This window comes from Chelon labrosus (genome assembly GCF_963514085.1).
Source record: "Chelon labrosus genome assembly, chromosome: 11".
Lineage (NCBI taxonomy): Eukaryota > Metazoa > Chordata > Actinopteri > Mugiliformes > Mugilidae > Chelon > Chelon labrosus.
The window spans coordinates 9,639,192-9,660,099 of record NC_140344.1 but is presented as its reverse complement, the minus strand read 5'-3'; the positions used below and the strand labels follow the sequence as shown (position 1 = coordinate 9,660,099).

The window sequence follows — 20,908 nt, the reverse complement described above, 5'->3', positions numbered from 1 at the left end:
CTTTCTGTCTCTCATACAGAAACACAAACATCTACAACAATGAACATTGACCATTACAGCAGCCTGGTTGGCCTCCCATAGCTGAAAAAAGGAACAAAAAGGCTAACCAGCACAGAAAAGCCTAATTAAACACCAGTCTTTAATGTCAGTCAGCCCCCCCACTGTAGCCCCAACCACACATGAATGAAAGAATTATGCTCTTTTGAAAAGAAGCTCGGTTTTATAATCTAAACCCATTGGCTTATGAAAGGGAAGCCCCTTAGCTAAGAAGGCCCATGGGTCACCCTCCATCTCTTCCCTTCCATCTGCTTCTCCATCTCCTCTCCCTCTCTCTCTTCTTCTTCTTCTTCTCTGGGTCCATAGCCAGGATTAAGCCAGACAGGCCTGTGGCTGCTACCTCCAGCAAGCCCATGAGGCCAAGGTGTTGCTAATTGTCCCTGGAGATACACATCCACTCAAAAACACACATGAATGACCATGTGTGTTGGCATGAGTAACCACTGTACTTGGATTACCAAAGAAACAGACAATTTAATCCAAAGATTGTGGCAGTAGGGGGACTCAAAGTGGACAGGAGGGGTGGGTTTGGAGTTTCTGGGCCTTTAGTGCCAGGGGTTATCCCAGAAAATGATTCAAGGGCCTACGCAACCCCCCCTGGACCTCACCTCACTACTCTCCCCCCTCAAAAATCTCCCCACCCCACCCAGGCAAGGGGACCCCCCGACTGGCAGCAATAAATAGATTCTTTCTTTAACATGCCTAATCCTGCTAAATAGCAACAAATCCTATTAGGCCATGAATTATAAATCCTTCTTCACCACCTCACTCCCTCCTCCCCCATTGAAGAAACCCAATCGCCCTCCTGTCTTCATGACGTACACACACATGCACGCGCACACACACACACACACACATTATTTCAAGAATGTCGCTCTAAACATGGAGGGACTGGGAAATTGATGGCTGTCCATGCATTACTATGTATGTCTACATACATCATGTGCTGTTTGCTTTCATTAAATACTGGCGCACATGGGTTTTTGCGTGTGGCTGAAGCTGTTCTCAGACTACAAGAGTTTTCGGCATTTTATTCCTTGATTCATCCCTTGCTTAAAACCAATGTGCAGCCCAGAACGTTACGGGTTTAGAGATCCTCTTGTAAACCTCCCAAATCGCTTGCAGACTTTTTGGGGTCAACCCAATTAATATCAAATGTGTAGTGTTTAAAATCTGGATGAAGAGCCAGTTTGATAGTTGAGTCTACAAGGACATGTAGCATCTGACGGTGTTGTCAAGCAATGACAATCGTTCTAGCTCTTAAAGGTAATGTTACCTAGGGCACTACCGTTAGACAGACAGGAAACTGACAGTTAAAATCTCATCTACACTTCTGACTAAAGAATAGACGCAGTGACTCAATCTCTCCAACTATTTTCTTATCCACATTCATATAACCTTTTGCTTTAGTTTTTTTCTTACTGCAAAGTATTTCAAAATCCTATTTCCAGAGTCACCAAAGTGTTTCTTGGAAGTTGACACGTGTTGACACTGGGAAATAGAACCGTGGTGTAACCCAGCTGGTTATCTAGTCAACTCTTGTCCGCCACTGATGATGTATGTTAAAAAGCTGCTTGTCTGTGCGGTTAAACAGAAAACAGTGGGGGCAGATTGCTTAATATGTGTCATGAAATGACAAATATTACTGGTGGTTTGCTACTACGCAGTTCTTTATTAATTTACAAACCATGTCAGCACCCTAACTGCTGTGTGAACCAAAACTCTTTGACCCAATGATGGTCCTCGATGGATGTTGTTGAGACATTTCAGCCGGAACTGAAGGGGCAGACCGACTGACTAACCAATTAGCATGCCATCCATGAATAGGCATCACCAGAGCCTAATGGGGAAAGGCCCTCTGAAAAGAAACCCATTACCCTGATATTCTCTCCAACATGAATGCCCACATTACTGACACACCTTAGGCTAGACATTTAGACCAGAACAAGGTCTGGTAGAAAAGAGGGGGTCATTAACCCCCAAACTATCCAGCTCTCTAATTAGGATCTCTTTGAAGAATAGTTGCCGCCACATCCTTCTCTTTAGGCTACACCTTAGGCCTGGAACATTAACCCTGAGACCCTGAATTAGTTTGGTCACATCTAGGAGTTAGCCATTGTCCCAGACTCTTTTTTTTACAGCTCTCTTTTTAGGATCATATCTTAAGTCAACATGCCCACTGTAGGATTTATAGATGTATCAAATCAGTAAGTTCAATATACAGGAAAAAAACAAAACAGATTTTATATTCAACCTACTTGTCGCTGGCATGCAAAGTTGATGTACAGTGTGGGCAAAAGTCTTACTAACTAACTACTGAAACCAGTAATGTATATTATATATCTATATTACAGTCTTTGTTCCTTGTGGCCTTCATACCATTTCTTCAAGGCATTTTCCCACGGCAGTACTTTTAAATTTCCTTGGCTGTCTAACTGGAAACCTCCTCACCCAAATCTTTAGATAATTTGGCAGTTCGAGTCGTGTCAAGAAGAGTTCACCAGTCATTAGTCTACTTGTTAGAAGTACGCTCCTCTCCAATCTACTCTCCGTGTGGTGGGAAAGAGTTGTGACTGTTTCTGTTCTCCTCCAATAATGACAGGTTGCGAGATTTGGTGTCATTAACATTAAACACGGGTGGGACTTTTCCGAGGTCACCAGGATGTCGACCATCTCTCCAGACGAGCTGTTTTCACTGGCGGGATTCTTTCATAAGCTTAAAGGAAGGAGACTTTTAATTCACACGTACTTTTAGGTGTACAGTATGTGGTGACTGTGAGAGAGATCAGACTATATTCCACACAATAACGTATCTAATAATGGAAATCCAAAGGATACATCGCCACAATATTCAAAAGATCGCCTTCTCAACCAAGGCTTTATTTTCTTTGAACACTGTTAAACAACAAAAAAAGTGTATGCTGCATTGTGTATTTATCACGGAAATGCAGGGGTTAAGGACAATAGCAAAATTTACAGTCTCTCTCTCTCTCTCTCTCTCTCTGTCTCTGCGGCCACACACATCAAACGTGGCTTGCTTTTTCTGTTCTCTCTTTGTCATCAGCTTTTAATGGGCACTGGGCTTTGATGTGGCTTGGTTGCCGCTATTGTCTCCAGCATGTCTTGATCAGTGTCTATTGATCTGGGAATGGGGGGCGGTGGGGGGCATGAAAATAACTGGAGCACACACATGGGAAAGAGGAGGGCGAAACTATTGTATCAGAAGCCGGATTTATCCAGCTGTGTCTTTCTGTACGGCAGTTGGTTGTTTTTTTTGTTTTTTTCAGACTCAGGTTGTGAATGAGTCAAGTTGAACCCAAAGATGGAAGTAACCGCAGCAAGACTCAAACAAACTTTTGATTAAAAAAAAAAAAAAGCCCCCACAGAACAAGACAAAAAGTTTGGGGAGAGTGAAGCACAGACAAGTAATCAGTGTCGCTCATGTAAATGTGATAGTACTTGTCATTTGTTCATAGGCTTATATATTTTCATAGTTTTTATTTATTTTTAATTTATTTATTACAGTTATATGTCTCTTTTTTAGTGTGTGTGTGTGTGTGTGTGCACTTGTTAATATAACAGAAGTAGTGAATTTCCTTGTATGTTGACATGCAATGACAAAAAAAGGGATTCACTCATGCAACAAAATAATTTGGCCTATTAAATAGTTGTAGTATAGTTTACTTTATAGTATACTTTATTATAGTTGCAGACAAAAAAATAAAATAAATAAATAAAAAAAGAGGTTTAAAATCAAGAAGTGCTTTTGGACCAAACAGTTCTGGTACTCTCTAAAGCAGTGGTGGGCACTACGGCGCGCCGGCTGTTTAATCTGGCCCAGCAAGCATTTATAACGACCCAGGGTTTCCCATTCGATGTATAAACTCTGGCGGCCTGCCTGAGTCTAATTTGCTCCACCGTGGTCTCATAACGAATCGGAAATATATTTGCACATCTCAGACAACGCTGTGCTTGTGTCCCATTTTGCCCTATTGCTCCCGCAAAGCATCTCTCCCCATTAGTTAGAACTAATGGGGATTAAGAGAGGGGCAGTAGGGCAGGTAGTTCCCATTGAGGCAGGGGGCATTCCGTGTTATTTAGTCCCCAGACTTTAATCAGATTGCACGAACCATATGAAAATGAAGCTAAATGAAGAAGCAGCTCTGAAGCAGTTTTAGTTGAAATATACATATACACGCACCAGCCACTTCATTAGGTACATCAGTGAAAAAAAAATGCATTCTAATATAGCAGATGGCCTTCACTGATATATATACACTATATACCATGAAATGCCTATTATAAAATAATATAATGCTACTGGCCCGGCCTGTCTGTCAGACTTTAAAACCCAGTGCGGACCTTGAGCCAAAAAGTTTGCCCACCCCTGCTCAGAGGGTAACTACCTACTGGGGAGCTCTCCTAAGAACTACATATTTTCTAGGACTTTCTGTTTTGTTTGCATTACATACAGGCTAAGAGCTGTCCTATGCATGGTTATACAACGTTTTAACAAAGTTTGCACAGGTTTTTTATACGCACTTAGTGATGCTGCATTCAATACTTACGTCACTAAAGGTTCCTTGGAAAGTACTTGGAAAGTACCTCCTCTAAAGGAGGCAGAATAAACTGAATTATAAGAACTCTGGTATAAGAACTCTTTCGACTTCCTGCAGTGCGAACACGCAACGAACAGGGTACTTCTCCAACAATCAAAGGGAAAAAAAAGCCTGTCATTTTCCTAACCTGATAATGGCTATGATGCAGTTTCGTTTTTTTACTAAACACTGGGTACATGTATTTTTCACACTCATCTACAGGCCGATTCATTTAAAATTCTCATTTAATGGTAAAACTTGACTGTTATGATATTGTGTCTTAGCTGTGTGCTCTTGTAATTCCTACCACGGCACCCTCTGGCATGCCATCACTTTTAGATCAAACATTTTTGAAAGAATGTAGTCATCTTATCCTTCCAAGATATGATAAAGGGATGTCTGTTTTTGAGGAGAACAGAAAAAGAGCACATCTCTTTGATGGACCAAAGCACCAGTCATAAAGCTTATCTCACACACACATACACACACAGATGCAGACACACACACATAGGCCAGCAGTCTTGCTGGGCCCTGACCATAGCACATTGAAGTCTAAGGCTTCTTTCTCCCGACTGACTCCAAGGTTATTGCTGCGCACCATGGAAGCACAGGATATTTGACGGTCCCCTGCCAAAGAAAGACCTGGGGTGCTGGGGGATGAGGGAGAGTTGCCATTGACAACTCGGAGGTCTCCAAAGTGACCATCTGAAAATGAAAAAGGAGAAAACTTATTAAGAGAGAAGGGTCCAGGGGAGTCATGGGGCTAAATCTGTCACAGCTTTTCAAGAGAGGGTCAGGCCTAGTTCATAACTCCAGCTACTATAGCTCTTACATGACTTCTGCTGTTGACCTAATGAAGAATAGTGAGTCTGTTGAGAAGAACTAGGAGTTAATCCTTAGAACTGAAATACACACAACCAGCTTTCCCAGAAGAATGAATCATGTAGCGCAAGACAATGGAAATAATATTGAAGTCGTCTTGGGTGAGATCTGAGCTTTGCTACCTCAAGAGGAGTCCCCAGGATACACACTGTATCAAATCATCTGCATAGATGAAAATTAAACGTGAAGACAGGAAAAGACAAGCGAAGGCAGAAGGGGATGAGTAAGAAGCAGAGTCAGAGCCAGCAAGTGTTTGAAAGGCAGCGTCAGCAGAGAGATGTAGGAATTGCATTCCTTCGGTTTCTGTGTGCCAAATGTTTAATGGAGTGGAGAGGGGGTTGGTGTTGGACAAAAACCCTTCGTGTTATTCTTTTATCACACTTACCCACTGAACATGTGTGTGCATTTGTGTCAAATGCAGGAAACGGGAGGAGGGCAAGGAGGGAGCGGGATACAGTTGTACACCGATCAAAACCGCACATGTTTTTTGTTTCCTACATGTGTTTTCTTTCCCAATTATGCCTGAACCTCCGAGTCACACAGAAGAGAAAAAAAATCACATCCTTCTCCTCATCGACGAAGGAGAGTAAAGGGGCTTTTTTTTTTTTTTTCTTTTTTCTAAAACAGGGCCTCATGCTCTTTATGTTTGGTATTGTTTGTGTGCATTTCCTCCTATAGCTTGGGCAGGCCTGGCGTGGAGGGCAGGAAAAAAGCCAGCAGCCGGACAGACTTTGATGTTCATGTTTTATGGTCCCATGTCAACGCATTGTCTGTTAAGTCCTTTTGTTGTCCCTCTGCCTAATTAAGACCTCAGAGCGACTTGTTGACTCCACAAAGGCCCTTGTTTGGGGAGGGGGAAGTTGGAGGGTATGCGTTTCTGTGTGTCAAGTGTGTGTGTGTTTTTGTGCATGGGTATGTCTGCTCTGACTGGGACGTAGCTTGAGAGATGTGTTCAAAACAGCGCACACACACACCTAACCCTCACCAAACACTGGCTTTGAATAAGAATGGAGTTATTCTTTTGCTGTTGGAAGACCGTTTCAGTGGAGAGGACCTGTGCTCTATCTGTAGCCAGGAGTAAAACCTAAACATCCAGTGCGTTATGAAACTACATTTGTGTTTTCCATGTGCGTGAAAGCGTGAACACCATCTAACTATTGGTGTTCGCATTTCTAGTTGCACCTGATTGTTTTCCATGCCCACTTTTTTTCCCCTTGAACCCCTCCAGCAACAGTCTGATGACGTCGGTTTCCTGTTAATCCAACTTCTCATCAGACACCGGACGCACACACCATCCTCCAGTTTACCAGCTTAACTTTGATGTCTCTGATACCAACAGATGGCTGAAAGGTCACCTGTCTCAGAGACATACTGTATATGGAATAGAAGACGGAAAGAAGGGGGCACAAGAAACAGGGTAGAGAATAAGAGTCCTCCATTAAATTTAATTTCTGTACTGATGGATAATATTGTAGCATGGTTGTGTTTCCTAATTTTATGCAGGAATCATGTCTGTAACTGTACATTTGTAAGCGTGTTTTTCAGCAACTTAAATCATGGAAACTCTAACAAGCAGGGCTGGTTCGCGGCTGTATTAAAGGGAAAACACTGCTGTACCGTACCAAACCCTCCCTTTTGCGCTTGCGCCTCTGCCCTTTTGGCGCCTGTAACTGATTGTGCTTAGTCTTCAGCGCATCCACAGACACTTTGAAGATTAGATCTTGAACAAAACTTTACAGAGTTTACATTTCAGAGTGATTCACAGGAAAGTGCAGACATTCAAATGTCACACGATTCAAAAGGAGTTGGTATAAATGGTTTGTTTTGGCTTAAAAATGATGGTATTTGGAGACAACATTTGCATTTGTTTTTCATAAATATCACGAGTAGGCGTTGTGGTCCGCGTTCACACTTCCCAAGAACGAGCTCAAAGTCACACAAATGAAAATAAACGAGCTCACATTTGCTGCTTCTCCTGTGCTCTAGACTAGGACCTCCTCTTACCCATCCACACAAAGCACCCATCAATCACAGAAAGAGATTACTTTTAAACGCCAAGGCTGTTGGCTCAAGGTCCTACCCTTTGTTAATGATTTCTTGTGATCATCAATCACTTGCAGATATTTCCCAAGACTGCTGGGATGCTTCAAGTAAATGTGTCATTTCAAATTAGTGGCCAGTGTTGCTGACTTGTAAACTCCTTCAAATATTCAGATGGGCTGGCTCAATTACCGGTAACTGCGGTGTGGGCGGAAACATGTTGCAGAACACTGTGTGTGTGTGAGAGTCTTTTGCTCTCACATTCCAATTCACCAAATATTTTTGCGTAATAAATATGATGGCACTTAAAAATAAAATACTATCCTTTTTCTGAAGTTCTCAAATTTGACTTAACTCATAAATTGTTTGAGGGTCTGCAAACATGGTCACTGCCTGTACCTGTACTAGGTTGAGAGACACAATCCTGGGTCATTACACTTATTTGTACTTGCCCTTCTGTTTCTCCAATCAGTATTTGTGTGTTTTCAATCACTCACTCGACAACATCGCAGTCTGTGTTTTCCATCTATTTTCACCCAACTAAATGTGCTGTTTTCACACATGGAACATCTAAGAGCGTGTTTCAGGATACACTGACAAGTAAACCAAACGAGCACCAGTGCACAGCAGAGCACAGCACGCAGAGTGCCTCCTTGAAAAAACAAACACAAGTGCATGCCATACAGTGACTACGCTATGCAAGTATGAGTTTGTGTGTGTTGTTTGCATCCAGTGGTTTGTGTTTCAGTGTTAAGCTCCATAACAGTGGGCTCTCCTTTGTGTTGACACAGATGTGCTGCTTTGAGCTGAGGGACTTGCGTTTTGGGACTTCTTTTAATGCAAACCGTGTCTGGTTTTCTTCTCTTTCACTTCGCGCAAGTGTGCAGATTCACAGTGGTGACCGAAAAGGAAAGCACTGAAAGAGAGAGTGGGTTAATGTGTGTTGACAAATACAGTTATAGGTTTTTTTTTTAGTCTCTGTGAATGCATATGTAACCAATGTGTTTTGCTGTTGCACGGTGTGATCTTTTTCCACTGAGCCTTAAATACACCAAGGGCCAATTAGACTGGGCCGTGCTCTGAGCATGCAGCCTGCTTAGTCTTTTTTTTTTTTTTTTTTTTTTTTTTTTTGCTGCTTGTCAAAAACAAGACAGTTCACATTTACAACAAGGAAACAACTGTTAGTATGTCACTGTATTCTTTTTAACCTACATAAATATCCTTTTATTGTTACAGGTTGTCACACGCCCAGCGATCGGCGGTAAAAGTTCTCCGCAGAATGCAGTACTTCGTGGCCAGGAGGAAATTTCAGGTAAGAAAAGGGAAACCCTCAGAGAGAAACGCTACAGAGTTTAAGACAGCAAAGGAGGGGTGACAGATGAAGAGAAAGACAGATTGAGAGTGAGAGAAGTGTGTGTGTGTGTGTGTGTGTGTGTGTTGGTGTGTGTGTGTGTGTGTGGGGGGAGTTATACAGGAAGAGGAGGGGGAGCCTCGAGGGCATACATCAGCTGCAGCGCCGCTGTGCATGAGTGTGTACGTGCGTGGTTGTGTGTAAATGCCTGAAACTTGCACCTGCATGTCTTTGTCTTCTCTTCAGTTCAGGCGTAGTATCATGGGAAATCTACTAACCTGTCTCTGGGGTTACAGTAGGAATTCACTTACTGTACTGCCCACACGAGAACACACACTTGCAAAAATACACTTGTACACACCGCAGGCCTCGTGTTGGAGTGAAGTCAGCAGAATTCAATGAAAAAAGGAGCAATAAAGTACTTTAGTTAAAAAAAAACATAATGTTTAAGGTAGTTTAAACATCATATCCATGCTTCATGTTTTGTAGAATGGTTCCTAGATTCATACTGTTTCCAAGTGCTCTATATGTTTTCAATTATGGCCTAAGTGATTTCAGCTGCAGAGCCTATACTCTGTGTGTACCAAGGATACCCTAAAGAGTTCACTGGGTTCTCTCTGATTCTCCTTGTATCAACGTCACACTAAACAAAGCTGTGAAAGGACCTTAACACGATTGCTTTCTACATGACCATGCACTCATGCGCGCGCACTCACACACACTAACATTGAGTTAACAATGAACCCTTTGCACCCAAGGGGGTTGGGGATGTTTTTGGGGACCAAGCAACAGAGGCTGTGGTTGACAATGGCTTTTGTGTCCCACCGTGTGTGTGTGTGTGTGTGTGCGTGTCTTTTTTGTGTGTGCATGCGTGCATCCACAGCAAGCGCGGAAGCCCTATGATGTGCGAGACGTGATCGAGCAGTATTCCCAGGGTCACCTCAACATGATGGTCCGCATCAAGGAGCTCCAGAGAAGGTCTCGTCTTTGTTGAATGGTCTTTCTTCTTGCTGTTGCTATTTTTGACACCATTACTGTAGAGACCAGACAGGAATCCAAACACAAAACTTTCTTAACAACAAAAGTGGATCAAGTTAAATATTCAATCTTCATTTGGCCATGTTGTCTCATACCTGCCTCATCTAGCACACTATGCCACACTTAAGCTTTGAAGAAAATTTTCACTTTATTTCATTTTGTGTTGGTAATTATATAGTTTAGATGTTATCCAAGTGCGTGTGGATGAATTCTGAAGTATTACACCAGTATTTTACCAGTATACTTGAAGTTCATTGTAAAGTAACAGAAAATGTCAGATATCTGACATTTTTTTGGTCATTATTTAAATAAAAGACAATTAAGGACATGATACAAATCAGTCAAAAGAGGAGAATGCTTTGCAGTGCATGCTGTATTCAAATACGTCCCCTGCTTGAGTTCATTTGTTAATTTGACAGTCCACATGTGCAAGTGAGTTTCGAGTTTCATTGTTTATTTTCAGCGCTTTACATCTCAGTAAGAACTGAGCGTTCACTTATTCATTCTGTTAAAACTTGCATGACAGGTTTTCCTGAAATTTGTGGTAAATATACATGCAGAATATTTAGTTTTCCTGATTTGTGATAAAGTGCTGTTTACCTAACTGTATCTCCTGTGTATCAGGCGAGTGTTTTTACCATTCTCTGCTTTTTCCCCCAGGCTGGACGGCACCCTGGGGAAACCAGGAATGTTTCTTCCAGGTAAATACGCAGAAAACACAACGGTTTGCATGTGATAGACAACCATCACTCCTCACTCCATCACTGTGTTTATGGCTCACACGTACGCATGTCATGCCAGACTAAATACGAGAGGTACAGAGGTCCCTCGGGTGTTTGCATATGTCTCTGTTTGGACGTTCGTATGTTTGCATACGTGTTTACATGTTTATGAATATGTGAATTTGTGCATCCTGCTTGTGCCACTGTGCCGGGGGGCATGTATTAGCAAGCTTGTGTACGTTTCTGTCAGGCCACTTTAAAACAGACACATTTCTTTGATCATTTAAAATGTTAACTGCTTCAGGCAACTAGTACCACAGCTTCCATGTCTGCTAAAAATAAAACCGGGGAAGACGAAAACGTCACATACTACTCACTGGATGCAGCAATATAAAATAGCTCCGCTTCCCAACATGGAATTGGTTAATGTGAACAAGATGTCAGGCTGAATGAATAAAGTCAAACTTAATGGCATATTTAGATTCAGATTTAGTCTAAACATCTCCAGCACTATTTAGTATTTGCTTACATATATCTTTCTGGCATGCATTAATTGTTTATATTACGTATATTAGAACAGGAGACTGTAAACTGCCACTGTGACTCGTGTCAAAACAGCAGCAGAACATAAGTGAATGATTGATTTCACTAGGAATCTTGACTCTCGAGGGCTCTGGATGTTATGTTTGCAATGTGGATGTTGTCATACACTGATTTAACACAGCGTGACACAAATACAGTTTTCTACATCTGTTTTTGTGTCTTTGTAATTGCCACCAAGAAAATGCTAGTGAATTATTGTCATCAGAATTGTTGTATTATGAAAGGTTTTGTATGTGTGTGTTCATATTTATACATTTTCCTTTTTTATTTCCTAGGAAAAGGGGAAGACAAGGAATACCCGACGATCGGGGCACGGCTGATCAGGCTAGAAGATAAGGTAGGCACACTCCAGTTTGTGTGTTTTGACTGTGAGTAAGAGAGATAAACTGATTAGATTAACCATGGTGTTCATAAGCAGACTTGTGTGTGACTGCCTAGCTGTGTGTTGCTGTGTGTCTGAATGTGACTCTGCCAGCCACTGCCTCTGTTATCAGATGTGCTCGTGGTGGAATCTTTGGATGACCGCCGTTGTGGCAGGGTTCGGTCCATATGTTCAAAACATGCACTTCCTTCTGATCTCTGCCATATCAGCATCTATCCAGTATTGTGTTTATGCTCTACACAAGTTTTATGTTCATTCTGTTTTATTTTTTTACCCAACTAATTTTTAGGATTTTCCATGGCAGCCCTTCTGTCTCCCTTTAGTCATAGACCATTCGCTTGGTGACAACTCTTGGATGTTTATGTTTCCGTAATATTGGAGTACTGAAGGCATTATGGAGTTAAAGAGAAAAGCCTTTATGCAGTGAGGCACAGCCAATAGGCAACAGCTGTGTAGTGAAGCCTCCGGGTGTGACTAGGCGTGTCCTATTGGCACAACTTCATGCCAGCGTAATACCAGCCCTGATGCCCGTGTGATAGCATGACAGACATTTCCCCCGAAGGGGTGGTTGTACCAGTTGGATTGCAAAGGTGTCTGCTTTCTTATCTGTCTCCCACTATGTCTTTTTCTGCACAAATCATAGGGTGTTCATTTTGGTGTGTGGTTACATCTGTTTTTCCAAATGGTAGAATTACTAGAAAGTGAAATTATGTTTGTGGATTTGGAAAGGTCTGGAAATTTGCTCAGGCGATATGGCATATTTTTAATTTCATGAAACCAGTGTTTTGAATGAAAAACTAACCTTTTGCTCAAGTTCTTCTCACATGAAAACCACGCTTGTACAGTAGAACAATGCATTCAGCCTCCACTTATTTTCTATTCAAGCCAGCCAGCTCAGGATTTCCCCCACTTGCCTTAACATTTACCTTACCTTCTCTGTGCGCTCATCAACACCGCTGTTCCCTAATGTTTACAAGCATTAGCTGTTCTCAGAGCCCTTTGTTATAGAGAGAGGAGTAATGATCTTGAACCAATGTACACTCTGAGCCTGAAGACCTCCCTCAGAGATTGAGTTACAGCCCATTTGCTTTGGGCTGCATGTTGTGATCACAATCTCCTGATTGGAAACATAAACCTGTTTTCACAAGTGCCTCCCCTACCTATGACCCTATGACACTCTCTTTCTCTTTTAGTCTCTCTCTTTTCTCTGTGTCACTCCTTCCTTGTCCACACTCTGCTTTGACATAAAGGCAAAATTAAACTGAGAAGGGTGTAATTGGGGAAAGAGTGAAACCTTATTGATGCAAGCAGCTTTTCCTCCTAAACAAACTGGGACTAGTAAGCGTTCCCTTGATCCATTCCCACAAAAGTGAAACAGTAAAGTAGCAGCAGAAACCTGCCATACTTGTAATGAAGCCACCAATCCTTAATAATTACTATTTTCCTCAGCTCAGTACCCGCCCCCCTTACCCGTCTGTCCTTCCTGGTCGTGTGAATTTCTTGTTTTGATGTATCCTGCTGCCCAGCACACCTGTTATATGGAAAATGAGCCTTCCTATTTTCCTCGGGCAGCAGGTGGATGAACCCGATGACCCTTGTTACTTGGTACATTCACTGGTCCTTCTTCAAAGGCCTGCACCACTAAAGCTCTACTAGTGCTTCACAGATATTATTGTCCACTGATAAACTGAATATGTCAGTCATATATTGCATGCTGTATGATCTTGGTAGTAACAGATGCATTTCTTTTGGGCTACTGCCCCATTTTCATCAGGGAACTCTGATTCTCATAATTCTGATTGTGATACTTAACATAAAGTATTCAAACTAAATCCCTTCACCTTCGTTGCATGTAAGGAGTTGTACCATGAGATTAGCTACAAAATGTTTGTTGTTTTATCATTCACTTTTCCACTGAAAGTTGTTTGGACCAGAAAGGATCTGCGGCGCTGTCACTCTATTTTGTCTCGCATGACTGCATGTATTTCATGACGTTGTGTAATTTCTGAGTTGCGCCACCTCTTTCTCGTAGCTCATAATAGTAAACCTAATCACATGCAAAACAAACCCCAAGTGTCACAGTTGAATCACTTCTGAACAGGATCTTTCCCGACAGCTCCAAGGTATTATTTATGAACTCTGTACCCTAATGTTTGCGTGTGCACAGTGTGTTCCCATGCCTTTCTTAATACTCACTCTTGGTTGGGTTCCAGCTTTTTTTTTTTTTGTTTTTGACAAATTCCCACTTTGTACTCCTCTTTCCCCTGTAAAACACCCGGCATCTACCACTCTCACTGCTCTTTACGCTGCAGCTGAGTAAGTGAGATAGAATAATTTTCCTGTCCAAGTATTGTCAGCACATCACTTGTAGATTAATTTATCTTCAGCAGGCTGAAGGGGGCTAAGGCATTGTCCGTCCTGTACAGGGTTAGACAGTGATTTATCACACACAGACAAAGACACGTATAGGTCAACACACATACACTCGCACACACATGAGCGTAGAGTTGATTAATCACCAATGTGTCTAACCCCACACTCTCAAGATTGAATTCTCCAGGAGTGACTAGGAAACGAAGATGGATGGCACTCTGTGACAGTGTGTTATCTTTCTGTCAGGCACACTCGATGAAAAATACCCAAATGACAAGCTCAAACAGTGGCCAGTGTCTCTGGGCTTCAGCGTGGCCTTTCAGGCGGGAGCTCGCTGCATGCTTTAGGATGAAGTCAGCCCATGGCTTGTGGTAAATCTCTCCCAGTTTTATAGGAATGGGATTTTTTCTCGTAGCAATAGACAGAAAGGGGCAGGGAAATTACAACGGTATGCTTTCGCATAGCCTGTAAATGTCTGTCTGAAAAACAAGCTCTTGCTTTTTTAGTTCAGATCCGATTTAACAATATTGTGAAGTGTGCTGCAGCCCGGAGCGACCCAGCAACTTAAAACTGAAATTAGTGTGCAGAGCTGGAGGCAGTGGCCTTTAATTATGTAGGGAAGTGAAATTTGTTTTGTGCAATGTGAAAAACTTTTCACAAGGTTGAAAAAATATTTGCCCACACTAATGTACCTTAAACTCGTAAAAGTCTTTTTTTATTCTGTGGCATGATCAGCTGGTCAGTCATAAATTAGTTTCCTAACATATTTTTTAAGGATTTCATTTGATATAAACTGATAAACTATTTGATGACCTATGTGTGTAAGCCCTATAGTATGATGACTGATGTATTTTTTTCCTCATTCATTCACATTTTGCCTGTGGTGAATATGCATGTGTCTCAATTTTAAATTTGCAAATTATTACACTGCCATCTTACTTAAATAGAAAAAAATAATCAGCTTTCATCACAAAGAAAGTAATTATTCACTTCATCTTCAACATTTAGTTCAGCATAATTTAGTCATCAAAGCATTATTCAGTCTGAATCTGTGGGTGTAAAACCACCAGCGGTGTCTCGAGGGGGAAACACCCTCTAATGGGCCCCCGAGGCCTGCACAGACATGTCTCTGCTCAAAACATCACTCATTATTTGTGTTGCTCTAAATCCACTACATGGACCACATATCACACTCACTCTGCGGTTAACTTCACCCGCTATATTAGGGCAAATGTGCTGCCCCGTGTATGTCACGCTTATATTATGAGCATTAGCACGAGGCGCACGCAGAAGAATCTGTGCTCTGACCTTAATAGCGTCTCAATTAGGTAAGTATGTTGTAAATTACAGCAAGGCCAAATACTGGGAATACTTGAGGGCCGAGACAGAGTGTTGTGTTTGTTCGGAGTCCATCTGTAAGGCATTTAGGGCCCCACGTCTCTAAAAGCATGGCTCTGAGGGGGGCAGGCATTTGTGTGTGTGTGCATGAGTGTGTGTGTGTGTTTAGACTGGTCCGATCCAGAGCCAATGCAGGGATTTAGAGACAGGGGTCTGGTACTGTAAACACACATGCATACATATATACGTATTTAAACCTTAGACCATATACAAAAATACAAGTGGATATCCAGGAACACATAAATATACAAATGCAGTCGCGCACACACACACGCAAAATCCACCCAGCGATGGCTCAGCTCGGCTCTCAACAGCTTCATTATATCTTCGGCGGTATGTGTCGGAGAGCGAGCGGCTGGAGGGGAGAGCAGCGAGAGGGAGTGGATTTCATGCCTTAAATCCATTAATGATTTGCAGTGTGTGCATCAATAAATCTATTGTATCCAGTCGTGTTTCCCTCAGCTCTGGATGCTGGCTGCTACAAGTTTAGCCCACATCAACAGGAAGAGTTATTCTGTTTTAGTGCCTGCAGTGCTCTTGTTTTCTCTACAAAAATCAATCACAACAGAATGAATCCATAGGAGTCACAGACTAGAGAAAACATGTATTTTCAGCTGAAACCAAGTGTTATGTTTATAAGAGGAACAGCATGTTAGATTTTTTTAATTGTCTGTGCTTACAAGTATGATGAAATTCCCGTTGACCTTGTGTCTTTCTCAAGTGAATTTTAAGGAAGGGTTTTGTTTTACTGACTCTTTAATTTAACTGTTTTCCTACACCACATGCTCCAAAAAAACACTCACTGCTGGTATAGTGTTTTTGTAAAGTCCAACCATGTCTTTTTTTTGTCTTTTATACCCGAGTTTGATTAACAGTGCAGATTAAAATATTATTCCTTAATGAATTAATTATTATCAAATGTATACCCAGTAGAATTACACCTCATTAAGCATGGTCACATAGTAGTTTCCATTCATTCAGACTCTATTCATTCGTTTTACTAGCAAGACTCACCAGTGTGCTGCCTTTCCACCTCCCCTTGTCTAACAGTCTCTATGTTGTTCACTGTTCCCCCTCTCTTTCTGTTTTCCCGTATGGACACCACTTTGTCTTTCTCTAAACTCCCCTTTGCTCCTATTCCCAGCACCTCTCTGCCCTGAGAGTTCCCTGTCTGTTGTTGGGCCTTGTTTTGAAATATGTGTGTATTTGGCTGCAGCGTGCTCAGCGGGGAGCCAGACTGACCGGACCGGTCTAAACAAAGAGAGGAAACTTGGCAAAGGAAGCGCATGCACACACAGAAATCCTGGAACACAGAGCTTCGGTGCAGTGTCCGTACTCTGACTGCCCGGTGCTGCAGACAGGCGCGTACAGAATCTCCCTGCATGTCTGGACTTGGCTTGTGATAGATGCAGAACACAACAACCTAGCAGTCCCTCCTGTTTTCAGTCTCTGATTACATCTACTTCTTTCAAATTTGTCCTGCACAGATGTCTTAGCTCTGATTGTACAGCTTTGTTCAGAAAAGACGCATCTGTGCACACGTGGTTGGATAGCAATAAGACACTGGAGGGACAGTTGTATTCGTCTTGGAGGGGAAATGTTCAAAATGACATGAGTACTCAAAAAAACAACCTCTTCATTCGTTTTAATGACAACACAGTGCTGATATGCTATAGTGCCATATTGGCTAATTGATTATCTGCAGGTACACGTTCCAGGTAGAATAACAACGTAATTCTACTGCTAATCTCACAAGACACACAAAGAAATGACTTCATCATGATAACTCTGAAGAGCTGTAAAACTGTTTCTCATAGGATTGCAAACTTCTGTACAGTGGTTTGCACAATAATAAATATCCAGTATTGCATTTGATCTTCCTCGTGATACCTTACGCAACGTGCCAGCACTAATTATGGTTGTTTAACACACTGTTTTTGACCATATCCCAGATCCAGCAGCCTTTCACTCGCTTCACCTCCCTGCTTTTCCAAGCTGAACTGGTCTTTCTCCTGTCGACACTTCCCACCGTTGATGTGGTATCTTTATAGCTTTGTGAACTCGATAGCATGCAACGGGTGGTGTGCTGCTGTGCACTAGATAGCGCGCTAGGAGCAGTGTGCTGTTTGTAGTGCAGCCCAGCAGTAAATCATGTTTCGGCAGTGCGCTGGGGATGCAGCCCATGGCAGCTCCCAGACGGCCTTTGGCTCTGGCTCCCTTCTCTTAGCGCCACTCTCTAATTTCAGAGCCGGGACCCTGCCTACTACTGTGTCTTTACCGCATTCCCACAAACCAGAGACGGACAGTCTGCCTGCATGTCTGGCTGCTTGCTCTCCATCTCACAGTCTCTCTCTTCCTATCTCTCTCTGCTTTTGTGTCTCTCTATCACTCCTTTGCTCTCACTCCCTGTTTTTTGCCCGCTGTCACACTCTTTTCCTGTGGCTGTTGGTCTCTCGTTCCCACAGCTTGCCCCTTCTTCTTTCCTCTGTCTTTGTGCCTTCGGGATTATAGGTCTGTAGTCTCACTCACAGTATCTAAATCATGTTGTACACTACCACCGTCTCTTGTCAGCTGCCCCCGCCCCCCCCCCTCCAGTTTCTGTCTGCATCTCTGAAGCACCCACTGTGGGCTTTCTCATTGGCTGTAAATACCCATGCTACATTTCCATTTTAATTGCCCAACATTCGCAGGGCCCTGGGATATATTATTTGCACATATATTTTATTGTCTTGGCCAAATGCCCCCGCTACGTTTGGTTGGACCTGACCACTAATATACTCCTACATGGACCAGTTCATTATCAGCGCAGAGGTGTGAGTTTATTTAAGGAGGTTATAAAGGGGTCAATGTACAGTTCATGAAACAGGGGTCTGTGTTTTATTGGGACCTGCAGTCTTGCTAATACACAGTGCTAAGCAGCCCTGGTGCCACCCTACTTTTGAGTGCTATTAAATCAGTCTACTGCATGGAACAGTAAACCAGCTGTGAATAATGCCAAGCTGTGTAAATGACTCCAGAGGCCGCGAGTGTAAATGTCGCTGCTGTTAAGTTGAGCTGGTACCTGGGGAACATATAATGGGCAGTATGTGCATATGTATAATTCTGCATGTGTGGCGTGCTTTCTGGATCTGGCACATTTTCCTCTCAGGGGATAAGTGCGGATGATTAAGCAATACCTAGCAAAAGGGTGGGCTTTAAACCCCAATACTTCTTTGGTACAGATACAAATGTGCCTGTGATTCATCGACTAATATTTAGTCATTTTAGTCTTTTTTTAGTGTTATTGAAATAATAATTCTTGTATAGCTGCTTGTGCTAAGAACGTCAAACTTTGGCTTTTTCTTTTAGGGACAAAATAAATTTAGAGATATGTTTATATTTCTCAAAGTATGATAGCCCTCTCATGAGCTTCTAAAGCATAAGCTGCTATAGATAATAAAACAGATGTTGATTTATACCAGGCATAATGTATACCATGTTGATCATCTAAGTTTAGCGTGTTAGCATGCTATAGTTCGCTAGAAGGAACCACAAAGTACAGCTGAGAGTGATTGCAATGCCAATAGTTTTGCAGACATTTGGTTCATTTCTGTTCCCTCGTATCAGCTTTATAGCACAAGAAAAGTCAGGGGATAATCAAGGAGGGTAGGATACATCTTCTGGTGAAATAAATGTACACAATTTCTTTCAGTCCAGGCAATAAGTGCTGTGATTATTCGGCCTGGCCCGAAGGACAGGCTAATATTGCCATCCCATTATACAGGAGCAGATTAAAAATAAAATTAGGTAGATTTTATTATTGTCACGGGATGTTGTGCCATACCAGGCTAGCCCCTTAGTTCATGGAATGATTTTAACTAGCTGTTACTAATGCAGGCGTGTTTATGACTGTGTAAAGATTTGACTGGGCCACTTGTGGTTCAGACGTTGGCCCTACGCTACTCTGAGCCCAGACACATCCCTCAGGCAACACTGAGGTTTCTAGTGCCCGTAGTAAATCACAGCATATGTGTTTGTATGTGCACACCTATGTGTCTTGCTCCATTTACTCTGGGCCAAGTCTCTTGTCATCTCCCATTTGCTTTAATGGCATCAGGTTTTCGTAAAACACTTAACAAGCTTGTCTGTATCCAAGAGTGAGTTTTTTTTTTCTTAGTAAATGACAAATGATTTTATGGAAATGGGATTTTTTTTTCTGTACCTCTGGGCCCTGTGTTTCCCTGTAGAACAATTACAGCGGCACACCTTTCAATTGTGCGCAATTAACTTAGTAGTCCACACAGGATACAGGCCTCACCCAGTCTAGTACGGTACAATGGATAAAATGAGGAAACTGCTGTTTGAGGCTAAATCAGTGAACGGGGCCGTGAATGGGAGCTGCATATTTGGAACACTTTGAATGGTGACCATCCAAAAAGGTCCCCCACCCTGTGTCTATTATGTCCACTAGTACAGCTGCAGGAAGCTCCACTTATCCAGTCTCATTCTGTCTCATGTATTACCTGAAATTACTTTTACTTGTATCTTACAGTCGTTAAGTGAAAATCTCATACAGGATCACTATCATAGAAACAAAATGACAGTCAAGAAGTCCTCCAGAGGTTCAGTAGCTCTGCCCTGAGCACTATCCTCAGAGGAGGAAGTGATTTCAGTGGAAACAGTGCAAGAAGCTCTAGTAATTCAAAGTCATTTCTATTGTCTGCTGTGGCTGAGAAGTGTTATTCCTGGCCTTGGGTTTTTTTTTCTGATTGATACAGAGAATGATGAACAGGGGAAGTCGTTGGTGTTGTGCAAATTAACTGGTGTTATGAATTTGTGATTAGATTTCACCTTAAGTTCTTTTTGAAGTGATCTCAATCCCACACATTTAATGAAACTCTGCTTTTAAAAAGGTTAGTAGGAAAAGGATAGATACAAGAGAGGTTTTTAGGACTTTAACATTTAATTCAGTGTAGATTCAGACAGCTGAGCCCGGTATTGCTACAAGTTCCATATGTGAAGAAGAAATCAGACTCACATCTACCGGAACAAGGACAACAAAACAGGAGTATTCACAAAGACGTTCCTCAAAACACAAACAAGATTCCAGACTATGTGATATATTTGTTTATTCTCGACCCAGTGGCACCAAGGAATCGAGACGGATAGAGATAGAGACAGAAAAGCACACAGAGATAGAGAGACAGATGATAGTCTAGAGATCTCAATACTATACGTCTCCTCCATGACATACTCCTGGGGAAGAGGGAGTACAGAAGAGTCTGAGCTGCAGTTGACCTGATAAGCACCACAGATAACGGGTTGCAGTGAACCTCAGACGGAGACAAGGATGAAGTAGAAGGGCAAGCTGACTGGAATACGTCTTGTCCTTTACTCACAAGAAGCTGTCTTTAGAAAGGGCCAAAGAAGAAGGCGGAGACTAGAACAGTAGAGTGTGCAGAAAAGATTAGATATTGTGTAGAGG

General features: G+C 42.2%; 1 protein-coding gene across 2 annotated transcripts in view; it reads left to right on the top strand.

Annotated features, from left to right (window-relative positions):
- The window catches only part of kcnq1.2 (potassium voltage-gated channel, KQT-like subfamily, member 1.2), a 174,287-nt gene that overhangs the window by 112,022 nt on the left and 41,357 nt on the right, over positions 1 to 20,908 (top strand). For both annotated transcript variants that reach the window (XM_084555080.1, XM_084555079.1), the window contains 4 exons: positions 8,814 to 8,889; positions 9,812 to 9,906; positions 10,627 to 10,667; positions 11,567 to 11,628. In XM_084555080.1, coding sequence (XP_084411206.1) covers positions 8,814 to 8,889; positions 9,812 to 9,906; positions 10,627 to 10,667; positions 11,567 to 11,628 — 274 coding nt within the window. The remainder of the gene's footprint in view (positions 1 to 8,813; positions 8,890 to 9,811; positions 9,907 to 10,626; positions 10,668 to 11,566; positions 11,629 to 20,908) is intronic.